Source organism: Ornithorhynchus anatinus, chromosome 18 (assembly GCF_004115215.2).
Source record: "Ornithorhynchus anatinus isolate Pmale09 chromosome 18, mOrnAna1.pri.v4, whole genome shotgun sequence".
Classification (NCBI taxonomy): domain Eukaryota; kingdom Metazoa; phylum Chordata; class Mammalia; order Monotremata; family Ornithorhynchidae; genus Ornithorhynchus; species Ornithorhynchus anatinus.
Genome location: NC_041745.1, coordinates 1,825,574 through 1,846,905, shown reverse-complemented (window position 1 = coordinate 1,846,905; position 21,332 = coordinate 1,825,574). Strand labels below are relative to the sequence as shown.

Sequence of the window (21,332 nt, the reverse complement as noted above, 5' to 3'; positions counted from 1 at the left end):
ATATGATTGATTGATAGTAAGCACTTAACAAATACCATTTAAAAATCAGCTTGCGGTCTGGTATTTACTGAGCACTTACAGGGTGCAGGACACTGTAGTAAGCACTTGGGAGAGACGAGAGTTCATAGACACGTTCCCTTCTCACAACCAAATACTTGGTCTCCCTCCTTTTTAGACTGTGAGCCCCAGATGGGGCAGAGTTCCCAGCGTTTAATACAATGCTTGACACGTAATGAACAGTGAACGAAAACCATTCATTCATTCATTCATTCAATAGTATTTATTGAGCGCTTACCATGTGCAAAGCACTGGACTAAGCGCTTGGAATGAACAAGTCGGCAACAGATAGAGACAGTCCCTGCCGTTTGACGGGCTTACGGTCTAATCGGGGGAGACGGACAGACGAGAACAATGGCAATAAATAGAGTCAAGGGGAAGAACATCTCGTAAAAACAACGGCAACTAAATAGAATCGAGGCGATGTACATTTCATTAACAAAATAAATAGGGTAATGAAAATATATTCAGTTGAGCGGACCAGTACAGTGCCGAGGGGATGGAAATGGGGGGAGCAGAGGGAAATGGGGGGAAAAGAGGGTTAAGCTGCGGAGAGGTGAAGGGGGGTGGTAGAAGGAGTAGAGGGAGAAGAGGAGCTCAGTCTGGGAAGGCCTCTTGGAGGAGGTGAGTTTTAAGTAGGGTTTTGAAGAGGGGAAGAGAATCAGTTTGGCGGAGGTGAGGAGGGAGGGCGTTCCGGGACCGCAGGAGGACGTGGCCCGGGGGTCGACGGTGGAATAGGCGAGACCGAGGGACGGCGAGGAGGTGGGCGGCGGAGGAGCGGAGCGTGCGGGGTGGGTGGTGGAAAGAGAGAAGGGAGGAGAGGTAGGAAGGGGCGAGGTGACGGAGAGCCTCGAAGCCTAGAGTGAGGAGTTTTTGTCTGGAGCGGAGGTCGATAGGCAACCACTGGAGTTGTTTAAGAAGGGGAGTGACATGCCCAGATTGTTTCTGCAGGAAGATGAGCCGGGCAGCGGAGTGAAGAATAGACCGGAGCGGGGCGAGAGAGGAGGAAGGGAGGTCAGAGAGAAGGCTGACACAGTAGTCTAGCCGGGATATAACGAGAGCCCGTAATAGTAAGGTAGCCGTTTGGGTGGAGAGGAAAGGGCGGATCTCGGTGATATTGTAAAGGTGAAACCGGCAGGTCTCGGTAACGGATAGGATGTGTGGGGTGAACGAGAGAGACGAGTCAAGGATGACACCGAGATCGCAGGCCCGAGAGACGGGAAGGACGGTCGTGCCATCCACGGTGATAGGGAAGTCTGGGAGAGGACCAGGTTCGGGAGGGAAGATGAGGAGCTCGGTCTCGCTCACGTTGAGTTTTAGGTGGCGGGCAGACATCCAGGTGGAGACGTCCCGGAGGCGGGAGGAGATGCGAGCCCGAAGGGAGGGGGAGAGGACAGGGGCGGAGATGTAGATCTGTGTGTCATCTGCGTAGAGATGGTAGTCAAAGCCGTGAGAGCGAATGAGTTCACCGAGGGAGTGTGTGTAAATGGAGAACAGAAGAGGGCCAAGAACTGACCCTTGAGGAACTCCAACAGAAACCACATTTCTAGACTATAAGCTCATTGTGGGCAAGGAATGTGTCAGCTAACTCTGTTGTACTGTGCTCTCCCAAGCACTTAGTACAGTGCTCTGCACTTATTAAGCGCTCAATAAATACCACTGATTGATTGATTGCCTGCTGTGTGATCTTGGGCAGGCCACTCTGCTTCTTTGGGTCTCTATTCCCTCATCTGTAAAATGAAGGCTGTGAGCCCCATGTGGGACAAGGGCTATGTTCAATTTGATACCCTTGTATCTAACACAGTGCTTAGTACAGTGCCTGTCACATAGTAAGGTCTTAACAAATACCATAAATAAAAAAGAACTAGACCTGATAGGGGAGGGGAGATCAGATTAGGGCAGGTGATGGGATCCAGGAGCCTGGGTTTTTGCGGGGGGTGGAGGGGAGGGGTGTGTGTGTGTGTGCTAAGCGCTTAGTACAGTGCTCTGCACATAGCGCTCAGTAAATACGATTGAATAAATGAATGAAGTTGGGCACGGGGAAAGAGAAGACGGCAGGCTCCGGGCTTCTGGGCGCCTGCCCCTTCTGGCCAGCAGGGGGAGCCAGTCCGCCCCTGCGACCCCACACAACTGGATCCGGATTATCCGCGGGGAGACAGCGCCACCGTGTGATCACAAAAGAGAGTTGAATGATCCGGGTGGGGACAGCGCCCCCGTGTGGCCGCAGGAGAGAGTGGGATTATCCGCGGGGGGGGGACAGCGCCACCGTGTGGCCGCAGGAAAGAAGGCGCACCCAGGAGGGAGGAAAAGTTGGGGGGACAAGGAGGGGTTCCGGGGTGGGGCAGCATGGCGTAGTGGCTAGAGGACGGGCCTGGGGGTCAGAAGGTCAGGGGTCCTAATCCCAGCTCTGCCCCTTATCTGCTGTGGGACCTTGGACAAGTCATAGTAATAATAACAATAATAATAATAACAATGGCATTTGTTAAGCCCTTACTATGGGCAAAGCACTGTTCTAAGATCTGGGGAGGATACAAGGTGATCAGGTTGTCCCCCGTGGGACTCCCACTCTTCATCCCCCTTTTACAGATTTTACAGGCAAGGGCAATGACTGGCCCAAAGTCACCCACCTGACAAGCATCTGGGATGGGATTTGAACCCATGACCTCTGACTTCCAAGCCCGGGCTCTTTCCACTGAGCCACGTGGTAACTGAGGCACAAAAACCTTATTAATAATAATAATAATAATGTTGGTATTTGTTAAGCACTTACTATGTGCAGAGCACTGTTCTGAGAAGCAGCGTGGCTCGGTGGAAATAAGTCAGAGGTCATGGGTTCGAATCCCAGCTCTGCCACTTGTCAGCTGTGTGACTGTGGGCAAGTCACTTCACTTCTCTGGGCCTCAGTTACCGCATCTGTAAAATGGGGATTAAGACTGTGAGCCCCATGTGGGACAACCTGATTCCCGTGTCTACCCCAGCGCTTGGAACAGTGCTCTGCACATAGTAAGCGCTTAACAAATACCAACATTATTATCCAGGGTCATCAGGCTGTCCCACGTGAGGCTCACAGTTAATCCCATAAGTGACTTGCCCACAGTACAGTGCCTGGCATAGAGTGGCCGCTTAACAGCGTGGCTCAGTGGAAAGAACCCAGGCGTGGGAGTTAGAGGTTATGGGTTCGAATCCCGGCTCTGCCACTTGTCAGCTGGGTGACTGTGGGCAAGTCACTTCACTTTTCTGTGCCTCATCTGTAAAATGGGGATTAACTACGAGCCCCACGTGGGACAACCCAATGACCCTGTATCTCCTCCAGCGCTTAGAACAGTGCTCTGCACATAGTAAGCGTTTAACAAATACCAACGTTATTATTATTAACAATTATATTCCGCCACCTGTCAGCTGTGTGACTTCGGGCAAGTCACTTGACTTCTCGGTGCCCGTTACCTCATCTGTAAAATGGGGATGAAGACTGTGAGCCCAAAGTGGGACAACCCGATGTCCCTGGATCTCCCCCAGCGGTTAGAACAGCGCTCTGCGCATAGTAAGCGCTTAACAAATACCAACATTATTATTATTAACAATTATTATTATTAGGGGCCTGGGTGGGGAGGGGGGCGCTCCCGGAAAGGGTCAGCAGGGGGCAGCACCGGGCCGGGAGGAGGCTGGCAGAGCGGTTTCCCGGGAGGCCGCTAGGGGGCGTGTGGGGGTGTCGGTTTTTAAAAGGGCTGACGCTGCCCTCGCCTGCTCCCTCCTCCTCCTCTTCTTCTTCTTCTCCTCCTCCTTCTGCCTGGCCATGGCCCTGATGCAGGACTATGGACAGCTGCAACCAGGTACACCCCAGCATTCAGGGGATGGACCCTGGGGGCGTCATTCGGCCCCTGGGCGATTGGGGAGGAGCGGTCAGTCCCTGGGTGAGAGGTGGCAGGTGCCCCCCTGGGGGTGCCAAGCCATGACCCCCTAGAACTGGAGGGAGGGCGCCTGCCTCTGGACCCAGGCTCTCTGGGCTAAACCTCCGCTCAGGAACAGGTGGGCCTTGTCGCGGGCAGCGGGGTATGGGGAGCATGAGTGTGGACACCCAGAAATGTGTGTTTGCGGGTCCACAGTCGCCCTGGCCTGCATGTGTTTGGCCCAGTTTGTGTGTGCAGAGGAGGGAGGAGAGCTCACCCTGCTCCGGAGGTCCGGGGCTGCGTCCGGCCGTGCCGGTCGCCCCGACACACCCAGCTCCTCCAGCTCCGTCTCTCCACAGGAGCCAAGATGGGTGGCTTCAGTTGGATAAAGATCCTGATGGTCATCTCTAGCCTGACCCTCTATGTAAGTGCCCGGTGGTGGGGCTGGGCGGGGGGGAGGTGGGGCAGGTCACCATCCTCTAGTGGAAGTCCTGCTGGCCCAGCCCCAGGGCCGCCATCCTCCTGCCCTGGCTTTTAGGGCCCAATGGGCTGGGGGATCTGGGGAGAGCACCTGTCTGGGGTACAGTGTGATAGCTACCTCACTGTGGGCAGGGAATGTGTCTGTTTATTGATCTAGTGTACTCTCCCAAGCGCTTAGTACAGTGCTTTGCACCCAGTAAGCACTCAATAAATACGCTTACAGAATGAACGATTGCAGGATCTCCTTGGTGTTGGGCTGGGCCGTGGTGGAAGTTCCACTGAGCCCAATTACTGGCCCCGAGGCTGGGTACTGCCTGCTATGACCCTGCCCTCTCTCTTCAGCTCGGCAACCACTAATCCTCCTCCTTCCTCAATTCCCATGCCCACAGCCCCCTCCAGCTACTCACGGCCTTTAACTCCTCATCTCCTGTCCCTCTTTAACCTAGCTACCTTCTTGGCAAAACAGAAAGCCCCGGGCAGAATCTTCTTCAGAGGCTCTCCTACCACCCCATGGCCTCCTCTCCGAAGATTTCTCCGTAAATTTCCTGCTTTTTCCTTTCGATCTCCCCTCGCCTCGGACCCCGCCCCCTCTCGCTCTTTAAAAACCCAGGGTCCCTCCTTTCTCTCTTCTCCTCCTGCCATTTTCAATCTCTCATTCTTTACCCGATGCCTTCCTCCCCGCCTCCAAACACGCTCCCGTCTCACTTAGAAAGGTTTCTTTTCCCTGATTGCCCCATCTCCCGGCTCCCACGCCTCCAACTCCTCTAATGGGGTTGTACTCGTGGACTGCCTTCATTTTCCTCCCCACCCACCCACCCCCTTCATTCCTCTGAGACCGCACTCTTCAACATCACCGACGATCCCGGTCCTCATCCTTTTAAGACTCCACCGTAATAATAATATGACGATATTAGCGATATCTGCTAAGTGCTTACTAAGTGCTACGCCCTGAGATAGATAGGAGATAATTAAGTTGGACCCTGTCCCGGTCCCATGGGGCCCACGGTCTCAGTAGGAGGGGAGATCCGGGATTGAATCCCCCATTTTACAGATGAGGAAACTGGGGCCCAGAGAATTGAAGCGACTGGCCGACGGTCACACGGCAGGTAGGTGGTGGAGCTGGGATTAGAACCCAGGTCTCTGGAATCCCTGGCCTGTGCTCTCTCCACTAGTCCATGCCACACATCAGCTCTCACCAGTCGACCAGTGGCATTTGAGCGCTGACAGTGTGCGCAGCACTGGACTAGGTGCTTGGGAGAGTACGATAAAGTCGGCAGACATGATCCCTGCCCTCTTGTTTACACGCTCTGCCCTTTCCAAGCCCTCAGTCCTACTCTTCCCCCGCTAGACTGTAAACTCCTTATAATAATGATAAATTAACTGTGGTTTCTGTTGAATGCTTACTGTGTACCAGGCACTGTACTGAGCGCTGGGGTGAATAAAAGCAAATCAGGTTGGTCACCGTCCATGTCCTATGTGGAGCTCACGGTCTTAATCCCCATTTTACAGATGAGGGAACTGAGCCCCAGAGAAGTGAAGTGACTTCCCCAAGGTCCCACAGCAGACAGGGATTGGAATCCAGGTCCTCCTGATTCCCAGGCCTGTGCTCTATCCACTAGGCCACACTGCTTCTTCTTGTGGGCAGGGATCGCGTCTCCTAATTCTGTCACGTTGTACTCTCCCAAGCGCCTAGTACAGTGTTCTGCACATAGTAAGCACTCCATAAATACAATCGATTGATTACCGTGCCTTGCTCAGGACTCTACTGCCTCCAACACTTTGCTCATCCCCTCCCTCTGGCCTGGAATCCCCTCTCTTCCCTCCTCCTCTTCTCCCCCACCCCAGGCCAAAACTGCCACACCACAGCTCTCCTGAAATCCCACCTCCTCCTCCAGAAAGCCTTCCCTGAACAGTTTCCAGTCCCGACTGGCGAAAGCCGACAGCTGCATTTAGCACTTACGTATCCATCGATCTACGAACCCTACTTCTCAATCCACTTATTTATTCATCTTCCCATTCTCTTGCCATTACCCGTCGTATCTCTGTTCTTCCTCCCACTCCCAATCTCTAATACATAATTTAGAGCGTTTGAGTGTCTGTCTGTCCATCCTCAAACGCCGGCCCAGCCTCTCCGGCACCCAGGGGTGGGCCTGGGCTCCTTGCCCACGGTCAGTTTGCTGCCCGTTGAAGACAGAAGAGATTCTTCCTCTTTTGTCTTGGCTCGCGGTAGAAAAATGAAAATCAGGGTTCACCCACTTGCTTTGAGATAAAGGCAAGCAAGAGGGGGAAGGCTGCCTTAGTCCTTGTTTTAGGAATCATCCAGGGTTCCAAACCTGCACTTCGGGTCATTCCTAAAATCAATCACATTTTCCTGGACAACTCGGGGCCGGTAATTTATGCCTGCCCGACTCCCCCATCGGACCGTAAGTTCTTTAAATAAAACACCAGATCTCTCTGGTACTCCCCAAAGTGCCCTGTAAACAGTAGGTGTCCAGTAAGTACTCCTGATTGATGGATTCCGAGGTTTCCAAAGTCTATCCTGAAGGCCCTGGGGACTACGGTGACCGTCCAGCCTGACTGTCCATCTCTCCCCCCAGGCTGCTTCAGACACAGGTTGGGTTTGCTGGCCTTCCCCCTGCCACACCTAACCCCAATCTTATTATTAATAATAATAATAGTACTTGTTAAGCGCTTACAATTTACCAAGCACTGTTCTAAGCATAAGTTCTAAGCATCTAAGGATAGATACAAGTCAGTCAGGTTGGACCGGGTCCCTGTCCCACATGGGGCTCACACTCTTAATCCCCATTTTCCAGATGAGGTCACTGAGGCCCAGAGAAGTGAAGTGACTTGCCCGTCGTCACACAGTAAACAAGTGGCGGAACTGGGATTAGATTCCTTGACTCTATTTATTGCCATTGTTCTTATCTGTCCGTCTCCCCCGATTAGACTGTAAGCCCGTCAAACGGCAGGGACTGTATCTGTTGCCGACTTGTTCATTCCAAGCGCTTAGTACAGTGCTCTGCACATAGTAAGCGCTCAATAAATACTATTGAATGAGTGAATGAATGAACCCAAGTCCTTCTGACCCTTAGGCTCGTGTTCTACCCACTAAGCCGCACTGCTTCTCCACCTGCTTTCCCAGAATGTTTCAGTGAGGTTGGTTGTGGGGATGGAGGGGGCGGGAGTGGTTGCTTTTTGACATTTCCTTCCCTCTCCTTCCCTGCCCCTTCCTCTGCTCCCCGGTTTTCTCCCCTCCACCCCTTCCCTCCTCTCTCTGGTTCCTCCTCCCCGCTGGCAGCTGGCTGGTGGTGCCCTCCTGGGTGAGGGCTTCTGGGTGTCTGTGGACCGGGTCAAAGTGGGCTCGGTTCTCATCGCCGTGGGCTGGGTCCTGATCCTCCTCAGCGTCCTGGGCTGCTGTGCGGCCCTGAAGGAGAGCAGACAGCTCCTTCTAATGGTGAGTGTTTGGGGGACCCCTCCCCCTTCCTGGGGGGCCAGTCCTCCCTCTCCCCCTACTCCAATCCAGGTCTCTCACTTCCCTCTCCCCATGCAGTTCTCCGGCATTCTCATCCTCGTCTTCATGGCCGAAATCGTCGCCATGGTGGTCGCCCTGGTCTTCCAAACACTGGTAATAATAATCATCGTGGTGTTTGTTAAACGTTTACTAGGTGCCAGGCACTTTACTAAGCACTGGGGTGGATCCAAGCAAATCGGGTTGGACACAGTCCCCGTCCCACGTGGGGCTCACAGTCTCCATCCCCGCTTTACGAGATGAGGTGACCGAGGCACAGAGGAAGTCTCGGTTCCGGACGTTGGAACCGTGGGAAGAGTGTGACTTCTGCCCCGTCCAAGGCCGGGCCTACCCGGAGCGGGGAAAACCCCGGGACTCTCCCTTTCAGACGGCCGTGTCCACCGGCTTCCCTCGTCTCTTTCGACGTCGTAGTTATTATGGCTTATCTGAATTTCCCCTGCCGTCTCCCCGACCTCCCCCAGCTCCGGTTTTAGACTGGGTGTCCCCATCAGGTAGGGATCCGAGACGGATCCAATGGCCCGGTCCCGGTCCGCCGGCGCCCCACGCGAAGCAGTGCCCCGGGGGCTTAGCCAAGGAAATCGATTGTATTTAGTGAGTGCTTCCTGCGTGCCGAGAACTGTATTAAGTGCTTGGGGGAGTATAATTTGAGTTGGTAGACAAGTTTGCTGAACAGCAGTCCTCTCCTTTTGGGGGGGCTCTTCCGGAACCTGGAGCCCCCGGAGAACAGGCCTACCTCCCTTAGGGGGACGGGCCTTCAGTCGCTGATTGTCTTTCTAGCCCGAGCCCCCCAACTCCCACCGGAGTAGATCCTTAATCCAGAAGGGGTATGGCAGCCAAGAGGCTTTCACCCAGGCCTGGAACAACACGATGGAGATGGTGAGTTGGTGGGCCCCTCCCCGGTTCTCTCCCCCTCTCCCTACCCCGCCCTGCTTCATAGTAATCGTGCGGCGCTTACTATGTGCCGAGCATGGTACTGAGGCCGGGGAGGGTATGAGAAAGGTCAGGACGCAGGGGTGGGCGTCAGAGAGTCCATGCCCAACCCCGTGCCCCACGGACAGGTTTCGGTGGGCTCCGGCACGGCTGCAGACCCCAGAAGCCGGGCCCGGGCCGGCCTGGGGTTCAATCCCGGAATCCTCCCGCCTCGCATGCTCCGCCGGCCTCTGGGGCTCCCAGCTGCAGAGCTCCGTGTGACGTGGGGCAGGTCGCCAGCCCTTTCAGTGATCTCGGGCCCCCATTTCAGGGCTGGGTGGGGACGAGGCGGGAAGGGTAAGAAAGAGCCCACCCGCCCGCCCCCCACGCTCCTGGGGGAGAGGAACTCCGGTGGCCCTCGGCCTTGCCCACGGCCAGAGGCCCAGGCCGATGCTGAGGCCCGCTCCCCTCGCTTCCAGCTGTGCTGCTGCGGCATCGACGGCTACGCGGACTTTGAGGATTCCCCCTTCTACAACATGGCAAAGGTCTACCCGCCCTACTGCTGCCGGAACACCACCATCCGGTGCATAGGAGCGGCAGCGAGTGTAGACCCCATCCAGGTACTGAGGGCCAGACCCGACGGGGCGGGACTCTTGCTCTGGGACCACCCCCCGGCCCTGGGAGCTGGTGGTGGGACGGGACAGGGCGCTTGGCCATCTGTCCGTCTGCCCTGAGGTTGCTGGGTGGGAAAGGTGTGTAGGAGGTGGGATTTTGGGGTGGAGGGGAGGGGATTTGTGGAGGGAGGGCATTCCGGGATGAGGGGGGAGGGCCCGGAGGTGGGAGAGGCGAGAACCGGCAACGGTTAGGTTGGCTTAGGAGAAGCGGAGAGAGTGAGCTGAGCGGGAGTGAGGGCAGAGGGCTGGTATTTGTTGAGCGCTTACTATGTGCCAGGCACTGTACTAAGCGCTGGGGTGGATACAAGCAAAGCGGATTAGACACAGTCCCTTTCCCCCATGGGGCTCCCAGTCTCAATCCCCATTTTACAAGATGAGATATCTGTGGCCCAGAGAAGTGAAGTGTCTTGCCCTAGGTCACACAGCAGACAAGCGGCAGAGCCGGGATTAGAACCCATGACCTTCTGACTCCCAGGCCCGTGCTCTATCCACTACCCCATGCTGCTTTTCCTTTTCTCTTCCCCTGCAGGGTTGCTTCATGTGGGAAAGATGGACCAGTGCTACGGTGGTCAGAGGGGTGATGGCAGGAATCGGGACTCTGGAGGTGAGCAGACCCCCTCCTCCCCCTTCCCAGTGGGGACCAGGGGGAGGGGGACACAATCCCACCCCTCTAGTCTACCCGCAGGGGGTAGAAAGGAAGTGGGTAGACTGGAGTGGGAGGAGGGGGGGGTGCTATTCAAGGGGTTAAAAGGCTGGGTTGGGGCTGACAGGGCCGGAGGGCTTCCTGGAGGAGGGGACAATTGAAGAAGGGAAGTTGTGGGGCGGGGGGGGCTGTACCTGCATGGTTCGTCTCCCTCATAAGAATAATCCCTGTGGCATTTAAGCACTTTCTACGGGTCATGTACTGTACTAAGCGCTGGAGGAGATACGGGTCAGCCACTTGAATATCAAAAAAACCCACTGTTGTAAGCGCTGGGGGAGATAGAAGACAATGAGGCCGGATACAGTCCCTGTCCCATATGGTACACCTGTTCTGCCCGTCAGGTCATCGCCATGGGGTTGGCCCTGTATTTCTTCGGCAAGCTGGACACTACCTGATCTCCGGCCGGACCACTGACGCCACCCCCTCCCCACCAGATCTCCTGTTTCCACCGCCTTCGACATCACCTCCTCCCGGAAGCCCCATCCTCAGCTATGATTTCGCTCTCCCCACCGCCCTCCGCCACTCAGTCCGCCCACCACCCTGGTTAAAGCTGTCACCACCCGACTGTAGCGGCCTCCCCCGTGGCCTCCCTGCCTCCAGCCTCTCCTCCCCCGAGCCAGTCCTCCCTCCAGCGGCTCAGACCTCCTTCCCAAAAGCCATTTCCGGCCCCCTCCCGTAGCTTCGGCTCTCTCTGCCACAGATCGGTTCGAGGCCTTCCAGTCGCCGTCTCCTCCTCCTTTCTGCTCCCCTCCCCTGCTCCACCTCAGCTCGCACCCTGGTTCTCCTTCTCCGAATCGTCCCTTGTCCGCACCCTGGAACTCACTCCGCCTCCAAACCCACCAGACAGACCCCCGGCTCTCCCCTTCTTCAGAGTCCCCGGAAATCCACCTCCTTGGGGAAGCTTCCCCGATAAAATCTCCACCACCCCCGGTTGTGTCAGCGCATCAGTCTTTAGTCTTCCCCTCTGCATTTATTTATGCGTTTACCATCTCACTTTGGGATAGTGTCAGTTGTAGCTAGGTTTCTTTTTCATCCAGTTCCCCTGTAGCTATCCGAGGAGTGTCCGCCTGCCTCTCCCGTTACACTGCAGATTCCTCGAGGACAGTTATTCATCGGATAACATCACTTAGCAGTGCTTGGCACATAGTAAGCACTTAACAAAGACCATAATTATTATGATAGGGCTTTGCCCACAGTGAGTGGGTAGTGATATTATTATTATTATTACTCTCAGTCCTCAATAAACACTAACAAATGAATTAAGGTGTGGGAGTTCAAAATGGAATCCCGTCACCTGTAGGAGACCTTCCTTTCTCTTCTCCTCAGGCTCCAACTTCCCAACTTTCACCTCAACACTCTGCACCTTGGCATTTACAACCTCCCTCTAGCACGCACGGGTAGCAGATTGCCTAGGGGAAAGAGCGTGAGTCCGGGAGTCAGGGGACCTGGGTTCTAACCCAACCCTGCCACGGTTGTGCTGTGTGACCTGAAGCAAGTCACTTCACTTTTCGGTGCCTCACCTGCAAAATGAGGATTCGATACCTGTTCTCCCTCCTGCTTAGCCCCACGTGGGACCTGCCAGTGCTTAGCACAGAGTAAGTGCTTTACAAATACCACCGTTAGGGTAATCACTCATTTCCAGACTCAAATATTCTAGCACTTCTTCCTCCTATCTAAATTACTTTTGGTCCGTCTTCCCCGTTAAGTTGTAAACTTCTCGAGGGCAGGGATTGAGCGCATCTCCTAACTACTGTATTCTCCCGAGGGTTTAGTACAGGGTTTAGGGTCCCGAGGGGACCCGAGAAGCAGCGTCGCTCACTGGGCAGAGCCCGGGCTTAGGAGTCAGAGGTCATGGGTTCTAATCTCAGCTCCGCCACCTGTCGGTTGTGTGACTTTGGGCAAGTCACTTATCTTCTCGGTGCCTCAGTGACCTCATCTGTAAAATGGGGATTCAGACGGTGAGCCTCACGTGGGACCTGATGACCCTGTATCTCCCCCAGCGCTTAGAACAGTGCTCGGCACATAGTAAGCGCTTAACAAATACCAACATTATTATTATTATTCCAGGGTTCCGTAGAAAGTGGAGGCTGAGTACTCTCCCAAGGTGCTCTGCCCACAGTGAGCACTCAGTGGATGATTGACGGGTGGCCACGATTCCACCATCGGCAGCATCTTTATCTTTGAAAAAGGACGGGGAGATCCAAACGTGGGCTACTGAACTCTGCTGTGGCAGCAATTCTCCCGCCTGGGGCTCTAGCCCAGAACCCGTCATCACCTCACCTAGCATATTTACTGAGCCCTTACTGTGTGCAGAGCACTGTACTAAACGTTTGGGAGAGTACACTATAACAGAATTGATAGACACATTCCCTGCCCACAACAGGGAAGCAGCATGGCTTAATAATAATAATAATAATAATGATGGTATTTAAGTGCTTACTATGTGCAAAGTATCCGCTGGGGAGGATACAAGATGATCAGGTCATCCCACGCGGGGCTCACAGTCTTAATCCCCATTTTACAGATGAGGTAACAGAGGCCCAGAGAAGTGAAGTGACTTGCCCAAAGTCACCCAGCTGACAAGTGGCGGAGCTGGGATTTGAACCCATGACCTCTGACTCCCAAGCCCGGGCTCTTTCCACTGAGCCACGCTGCTTCTCTGGAAAGGGCTTAGTGGAAGGGGCACGGGCTGGGGAGTCAGAAGGTCATGAATTCTAATTCTGACTCTGCCATTTGTCAGCTGGGAGACTTTGGGCTAGTCACTTCACTTGTCTCTGCCTCAGTTACCTCATCTGGAAAATGGGGATTAAGACCGGGAGCCCCAAGTGGGACAAACTGATTACCTTGTAACTACACCGGTGCTTAGAACAGTGCTTGGCACATAGTAAGCACTTAACAAACACCATCATTATTAACAGGCTTAGAGGATAAGTTTACAGTCAGTGATGGGGAAGCCTCGGACTTGTCACAAAGGCTTCATTGATTCAATCGTATTTATTGAGTGCTTACTATGTGCAGAGCACTGTACTAAATGCTTGGAATGAACAATTCAGCAACAGAGACAATCCCTGCCCAACAACGGGCTCACAGTCAGGAGTGAGAATCCGTGTGGAGAAATTGAAAATAAAAATAATAATAATTGTGGTATTGTTAGGCGCTTACTATGTGCCAGGCACTGTACTAAGAGAAGCAGCGTGGCTCAGTGGAAAAAGCATGGGCTTTGGAGTCAGAGGTCATGGGTTCAAATCCCGGCTCGGCCACTTGTCAGCTGTGTGACTTTGGGCAAGTCACTTAACTTCTCTGTGCCTCAGTTCCCTCATCTGTAAAATGGGGATTAAGACTGTGAGCCCCACGTGGGACAACCTGATTCCCCGTGTCTACCCCAGCGCTTAGAACAGTGCTCGGCACATAGTAAGCGCTTAACAAATACCAACATTATTACTAAGTGGTGGGCACAGTCCTGGTCCCACGTGGGGCTCCCAGTCTCAATCCCCATTTACCAGTGAAGTAATTGATAGTACATGAAGGTGGGCCCAATGGTTTGCGCAGTGTCACACGCTGCCGGTCCTGCACACAAGGATTTTAAGGACAAGACCCTTTGGGGGCCAAAGTGGCCGCAGCCCAGTGCCCGTGGGGTTGCGATATGCCGGAGGGAAGCTGGCGGTTGCCCGGGCAACCACCTCTCTGGCCACTTTGGCCACCGGTAGCCCACTCTGTCCAGGTGAGCCAATCTCAGGAGCCTGCAGATGGTGCCAGGCCCGGAGGTTTCGGGAAAAGCCAGATGTGGCTTTGATTTGGCAAAGGACACCCTCTTCTAGTCTGGTCAGGAGTCTCATTTGCCCTTCAGGCAATAATAATAATATTTGTTAAATGCTTACTATGTGCCAGGCACTGTTCTAAGCACTTGGATAGATACAAGATAATTGGGTTGGACACAGTCCCTGTCCCACATGGGGCCCACAGCCATTCATTCATTCAATCATATTTATGGACCGCTAATTGGGTGCCGAGCACTGTACGAAGCACTGGGGAGAATACAATAACAGACACTTTCCCTGCCCACATCGAGCTTACAGTCTAGAAGGGGAGATGGACATTAATATAAATAAGTAAATTATGGATATGCACAGCAGTGCTGTGGGCCTGAGAGGGGGAATTAAAAAAGGGAGCAAGTCAGGGCGACGCAGAAGGGAGTCGATATGTCAGGGCCCTCAGAGTGAGGGGTGAGGGTGTCTTGGGGGGGGGTCTATTTTTCCATGACAACCACCCCATTAACTGGCTATGTGGCAGTGGGGCGTACTGGGGTGCAGATAGACGCTCTGGCTCGCTAAGGAGAGCCACCCGGTTAACACTGGGCAATGTCCACCCCACCCTGGGCACAGGGGCCACTCTGTCCGGGCACAGGGCAGTGCCAGCTGAGGGTCAGATCCCAGCTCTGGCACATATTGCTGAGACACAGGAGCCTCCCTGGGTGGTGCCCCCCACTCCCATTTCGTATAGGATTTCCCCCTCCTTGCCAGCGTGACTCACTCAAACACACAAGCCCTGGGTGCAGGGTGACAGGCAGAGCTGAGCACGCCTCGGCTTAGAAGGAGCTGGGTGCTAACGCGGGGTGGAGTATTTGCCCTGGTCCCCACCCCGCCCCAGGAATCCAGGGCCGGTGCCAGTAAGGGTGGAGTGAAGAGTCGGGGCACCAGACTGCCCCAGATTTAACAAACTGCTCCCCTTTATTCTGGGCACGTTGGGCACCTGCCCTCCAGGAGCCTCTGCCCACCCGCACCTCGCTGACACGGGGCTCACGTCTCCCTCACGAGGAAGATGAAAAGCAGGGTGGCCTAGTGGATAGAGCACGGGCCTGGGAGTCGGAGAACCCGGGTTCTAATCCCAGCTCCACCACCTGTCTACTGGGTGACGTTGGGCAAGTCACTTTATTTCTCTGTGCCTCAGTTACATCATCCATAAAATGGGGTGAGCCCCATGGAGGTCAGGGACTGTGTCCGACCTGATTAGCTTGTATCCACCCCAGCACTTAGTACAGTATCTGGCACATAGTAAGCAATTAAATACTGCAATTGTTATTATCATCTCTTCCCCTCTTCAAAACCCTACTTAAAGCTCACCTCGTCCAAGAGGCCTTCCCAGACTCAGCTCCCCTTTTCCTTCTGCTCCCCCTCTACCCCCCCTTCACCTCTCCTCAGCTAAACCCTCTTTTCCCCCCTTTCCCTCTGCTCCTCCCACTCTCCCTTCCCCTCCCCTCAGCACTGTACTCGTCCGCTCAACTGTATATATTTTAATTACCCCATTTATTTTGTTAATGAGATGTACATCACCTTGATTCTATTTATTTGCTATTGTTTTAATGAGATGTTCATCCCCTTGATTCTATTTATTGCTATTGTTCTTGTCTGTCTCCCCGATTAGACCGTAAGCCCGTCAAAGGGCAGGACTGTATCTGTTACCGATTTGTCCATTCCAAGCGCTTAGTACAGTGCTCTGCACATAGTAAGCGCTCAATAAATACTACTGAATGAATAAAATGGGGATCGAGACTGTTACCTCCTCAGTAAAATGGGGATGAAGACTGTGAGCCCCACATGGGACAGCCTGATTACCTTGTGTCTACCCCAGGGCTTAGAACCGTGCTTGGCAGGTAGTAAGCGCTTAACAAATATTATCGTTATTATTATCATGCAGGACAAGGACTGTGCCCAACCAGATTATCTGTTATCTACCCCAGGGTTTAGCGGACTTTCTGGCAGAGGGTAAGCATTTTAAAAAAGGGACAGGATTGGGCAGTGATGGGGACCTCACCCTGAACGGGCCTCCCGCTTTCTTCTCCCCACCCCAAGCTTCCCATTGCCAACTCACCGTCTCTTCAGGACACCTGGGTTCCAATCCTGACCGTGGGAAAGTCGCCTAACTTCTCTGGGCCTCCGTTTCCTCCTTTGTAAAATGGAGAAAATAACACATCACCCTGCTTCACATGCCCGTCGTGACAATCAGAGGTGGTGGTTGGCGGGGAGGGGGAGAGCCTGTAGCTTTTGGACACGTTAAATTTGAAGTGATGAGAGCCCCAGTGCTTAGTACAGTGTCTGACATATAATGTTGGTATTTGTTAAGCGCTAACTATGTGCAGAGCACTGTTCTAAGCACTGGGGTAGATACAGGGTCATCAGGTTGTCCCACGTGAGGCTCGCAGTAAATCCCCACTTTACAGATGACAGCGTGGCGCAGTGGAAAGAGCATGGGCTTTGGAGTCAGGGCTCATGGGTTCGAATCCCAGCTCTGCCACTTGTCGGCTGTGTGACCGTGGGCAAGTCACTTAACTTCTCTGTGCCTCAGTTCCCTCATCTGTAAAATGGGGATTAAGACTGTGAGCCCCACGTGGGACAACCTGATTCTCCTATGTCTACCCCAGCGCTTAGAACAGTGCTCGGCACATAGTAAGCGCTTAACAAATACCAACATTATTATTAGATGAGGGAACTGAGGCCCAGAGAAGTGAAGCGACTTGCCCACAGTCACCCAGCTGACAGCTGACCAACATTATTATTAGATGAGGGAACTGAGGCCCAGAGAAGTGAAGCGACTTGCCCACAGTCACCCAGCTGACAAGTGGCGGAGCCGGGATTAGAACCCATGACCTCTGACTCCTAAACCCGGGCACTTTCCACTGAGCCCCGCTGCTTCTCCATATAGTAAACGCTTACCAAATACCACCATTATCCTAATTATAATATTAATAATAATGATAACGGTGGTATTAAGTTCTAACCACGTGCACTGTTCTAAGCACTGGGGTGGATTACAAGCAAATCGGGCTGGACACAGTCCCTGTCCCTCCTAGGGCTCACAGTCTTAATCCCCATTTTACAGACGAGGGAACTGTTGATGATGATAATTGTTATTATTAGAGGAAAGAAGAGCTCACCACCTCTCAGCTGCCCGTTCTGCCCGGTCCCGGCTGGTCCTGGGCCTCCTGGGCTACTAAATCCCTGGCCGTGGCCACCGAGGGGGCGGTGTGGACTCCACACCGCCCCCTCCCGGCCGCCCCGAGGTTGCAGCTTCTAGCTCGCCCCCTAGTGGCCGCCCTCGGCCCTTGCAGGGCGGACCAGAGCCCCCCGCGACCCCCCAACTGCCGATCGTCCCAATTCTCGCGAGAAGTCCGGGCGCCAACCACCCCCCCCACCTACCACTGAGAGGGGCAGTACCGCGGCCCAGAGCGGCCGCTGAGGGGCGCTCTCCAGGCCGCTCTATGTCCCTGGAGGACCAAGCTCAATGATTCCCTCTCTTTTTTTTAATGGTATTCAATAATAATGATAATGTTGGTCTTTGTTAAGCGCTTACTATGTGCAGGGCACTGTTCTAAGCGTTGGGGGAGATACAGGGTCATCAGGTTGTCCCACGTGAGGCTCACAGTCTTCATCCCCATTTTACAGATGAGGTCACTGAGGCCCAGAGAAGTGAAGTGACTTGCCCACAGTCACCCAGCTCACAAGTGGCAGAGGCATAATGTTGGTATTTGTTAAGCGCTTACTATGTGCCGAGCACTGTTCAAAGCGCTGGGGTAGATACAGGGTCATCAGGTTGTCCCACATGGGGCTCACAGTCTTAATCCCCATTTTACAGATGAGGTAACTGAGGCACCGAGAAGTTAAGTGACTTGCCCACAGTCACCCAGCTGAGAGGTGGCAGAGTCAGGATTCGAACCCATGACCTCTGACTCCCAAGCCCGGGCTCTTTCCACTAAGCCACGCTGCTTCTCTAAACCCTTGGGACCCTAAACCCTGTACCTAAACCATGCTGCTTCTCTGTGCCAGGCACTGCTGTAATTTAATTAATTAATTAATGTTGGTATTTGTTAAGCGCTTACTATGTGCAGAGCACTGTTCTAAGCGCTGGGGCAGATAGAGGGTAATCAGATTGTCCCACGTGAGACTCACAGTCTTAGTCCTCATTTTACAGATAAAGTAACTGAGGCCCAGAGAAGTGAAGTGACTTGCCCACATCACACAGCTGACAAGTGGCAGAACCGGGATTCGTGGCAGAACCGGGATTCGAACCCATGATCGATGACTCCCAAGCCCGGGCTCTTTCCACTGAGCCACGCTGCTGAGTTCCGGAAAACGCGTATGTGTGTGTATGCAAAACACTCTTTTATATGGTATTTCATTCATTTGATCGTATTTATTGAGTGCTTACTGTGTGCAGAGCGCTTGGAAAGTACAATTCAGCCATAAAGAGAGACAGTCCCTGCCCACTCCGGGCTTACAGTCTAGAGGAGGGGAGACAGACATTAAAACAAGTAAACAGGCATCATTGTAAATAAATAGAATTGTAGATCTCTACACAGCAAAACAAGTAAACAATCATCAATATAAATGAAGCGCTTATCATAGGCCGGGCACTGTACTATGAACTAATCAGGTTGGACACAGTCCCTGTCCCCCATGGGGCTCACAGTCCTAAACCCCATTTTCATGATGAGGTAACTGAGGCACAGAGAAATGAAGTGTCTTGCACAAGGTCACGCAGCAGACGGGTGGTGGAGCTTGGGTTAGAACCCAGGGCCTTCTGACTACCAGGCCCTTGGCAACACTCCTTCTCAGGTCTCTAATGACTTGGAGACTGTGGGATGAACAGAGCTAGGCCGGTTCGCATGACCTGCTCTAGTGGCCAGTATGATGATGATAATAATAATAATAATAATATTTGCATTCCCTCTAGACTAAGCTTGTGGGCAAGGAATGGACCTACCAACTCTGCTTTATTGTACTCTCCCACGTACTTAGTACAGGGCTCTGCATACAGTAAGTACTCAGTAAATACAACTGATTGATCAAGCGCTTACCACGTACCATTCATTCATTCATTCAATAGTATATATATACTATATATATATCAGGTCCCATGTGGGGCCCACGGTCTAATCAATTTTAGTTATTAAGCACTTACTTTGTTCAAAGCACTCTACTAAGCACTTGGGAGAGTACAATTTAACAATATAACAGACACATTCTCTGCCCACAATGAGCTTACAGTCTAAGCAGCAGGGAGAACAGGTATCGAATCCCCATTTTACAGATGCGGGAACTGAGGCGCAGAGAAGCGAAATGACCCACCCAAGGGTACACAGGAGGTACTGGTGGAGCTGGGATTAGAACCCAGGTCCTCTGTCTTTTTAGCCCAGACCAAACTGCTTCTCACAATGTTGGAGAAATGACTGCCTTCACATTCCCTCCAGTGACTTTTGCAATGCCAGACCAGCTGCAGCGAGGTTTGATTCCCCATCTGCCAAAGAACCAGTTAGAAATTCTAATTTCCCCTCTGCCCTGGAACCTGCTGTGAGTTCTGCTGGAAAATCTAATTTCCCCTTTGCCACCTAGACTGCTATGAGTTCTAATCCCTAGCAGGCTGCTGGGAGGCCTGAGGCATGACCCTTGACTTCTCTGGGCTTATCTATCAATCAATCGTATTTATGGAAGACTCACTCTGTGCAGAGCACTGTTCTCGGTCCTTAGGAGAGTACGATATAACAGAGTTGGTAGACGGCTCCCTGACCACAGTGAGCTTACAGTCTAGAGGGTGAGGCGAATATTAATATAAATAAATAAATTACGGATATGTACATAAGTGGTGTGGGGCAGAAGGAGGGTGAATAAAGGGTGCAAATCCAAATGCAAGGGGGGAAGCAGAAGGGAATGACAGAAGAGGAAATAAGGGCTTAGTCAGGGGTGCCCTCTTGGAGGAGATGTGCTTTTAATAAGACTTATTGAATGTCCAGACTTCTAATCTTGGTGTTGACTCAAGTGACTCGGGAATGACATTAAACCCTCACTCCCCAACCCTCACTCCTTTTGGGTGGTGGTCTTTCCCCCTGCCGCTGAAAAGGAGGGCAGCCTCCTCACCAAAGGGTAACTCCCTTTGGCCTGTGGACAGAGAGGAAGGATTAGCGTAGCACCTTACTAGAAAAGGTGGTGGGGCAGATCCTGACCCCGTGGCCTCAACAGCTAAGCTGGTTTCAGAGAAAAGAAGAAACTTGGGTCACCTCCCTCTCTGCACACAGAGTATACTTTTTCTCATTCCTCCCCCTCTCTTCCTCCTCCTCTCTCCCTCTCACTCCCTCCTCTCTCTTTCTTCCTCCTCCTCCTCCTGGCAACGAGCTCAGACTGCAACAAGAGGGATTTGACTTGGAAGACAGTGGAACCCATTCCTTTCCTGTCATTTATTTTAATGTCTGTCTCCCTGGCTAGGTTGTAAGCTCTTTGAGGGCAGTTAAGTCCATTATACTCTCCCAATCATTTAGTACAGTGCTCTGGACAGAGTAAGTGCTCAATAAATGCTATCGATTGATTGTCCTGCCTCTGAAACCCCCTCCATCTCCTTATGCAACCGACAATTACTTTCCCCGCCTTCAAAGCTTTATTGAAGGCACGTCTCCTCCAAGAGGCCTTCCCTGACTAAGCCCTCATTTCCCCTTCTCCCACTCCCTTCTGTGTCACCCTTTCCCTTGGATTCACCACCCTCTCAGCCCCACATCGCTTATGTCCATATCTGTAATTGATTTATTTATATTGATGTCTATCTCCCCCTCTGGAGTGTGAGCTGGCTGTGGGCAGGGAACAGGTCTACCAGCTCTGCTACACCGTACTCTCCCAAGCACTTTAGTACTGTGCTCTGCACCCAGTAAGCGCTCAGTAAATATGATTATTTTCTGAGTGACCAGAGAACTCCTGGCAAAGATCAAGGGTCCAGGGCTCCTTATTTGTTCTGTGGAGGAAGCTGGCCCTTGGCTTCAAGTATTCCCAAAGGACTTGGGATTAACTGAAGATTTGCATTGACTTCACTCCCCCGTCCCCATCCGTGGTGATAAATGAACACTGGTTGCTTTCTGCTTCCATGTGCTGGGCTAGGAAAAGAAGTTGAATCTAAGCATCACGTATCTGTGTCACCCTCTAGACCGTCAGCTCTTTGTGAGCAGGGAATGGGTCTGTTTTATCGCTGTCGTACTCTCCCAAGCTCTTAGTACAGCGCTCCGCACACGGTAACTGCTCAGTGAATATCTCTAATCGATGGGTGCTCTGTTGTGC

General features: G+C 52.9%; 1 protein-coding gene across 4 annotated transcripts; it reads left to right on the top strand.

Annotated features, from left to right (window-relative positions):
* The first annotated feature begins 3,806 nt into the window (after positions 1-3,806).
* Positions 3,807-11,708, top strand: LOC114818216 (tetraspanin-1-like). 4 transcript variants are annotated; one of them, XR_003766055.2, is made up of 9 exons: positions 3,807-3,887; positions 4,304-4,368; positions 7,726-7,881; positions 7,978-8,052; positions 8,734-8,832; positions 9,345-9,485; positions 10,069-10,143; positions 10,584-11,388; positions 11,569-11,708. XR_003766055.2 is itself a non-coding variant. In XM_029083043.2 (8 exons), the coding sequence occupies exons 1-8, from the start codon at positions 3,851-3,853 to the stop codon at positions 10,635-10,637; spliced, it is 702 nt and encodes a 233-aa protein (XP_028938876.1). In that variant the 5' UTR covers positions 3,807-3,850; the 3' UTR covers positions 10,638-11,530. The 4 variants fall into 4 exon arrangements, 3 of the variants coding, with proteins under 3 accessions (XP_028938876.1, XP_028938877.1, XP_028938878.1); XM_029083043.2 differs by lacking the exon at positions 11,569-11,708 and having other exon boundaries at positions 10,584-11,530; XM_029083044.2 differs by lacking the exons at positions 7,978-8,052; positions 11,569-11,708 and having other exon boundaries at positions 10,584-11,531.
* Positions 11,709-21,332: the final 9,624 nt, after the last annotated feature.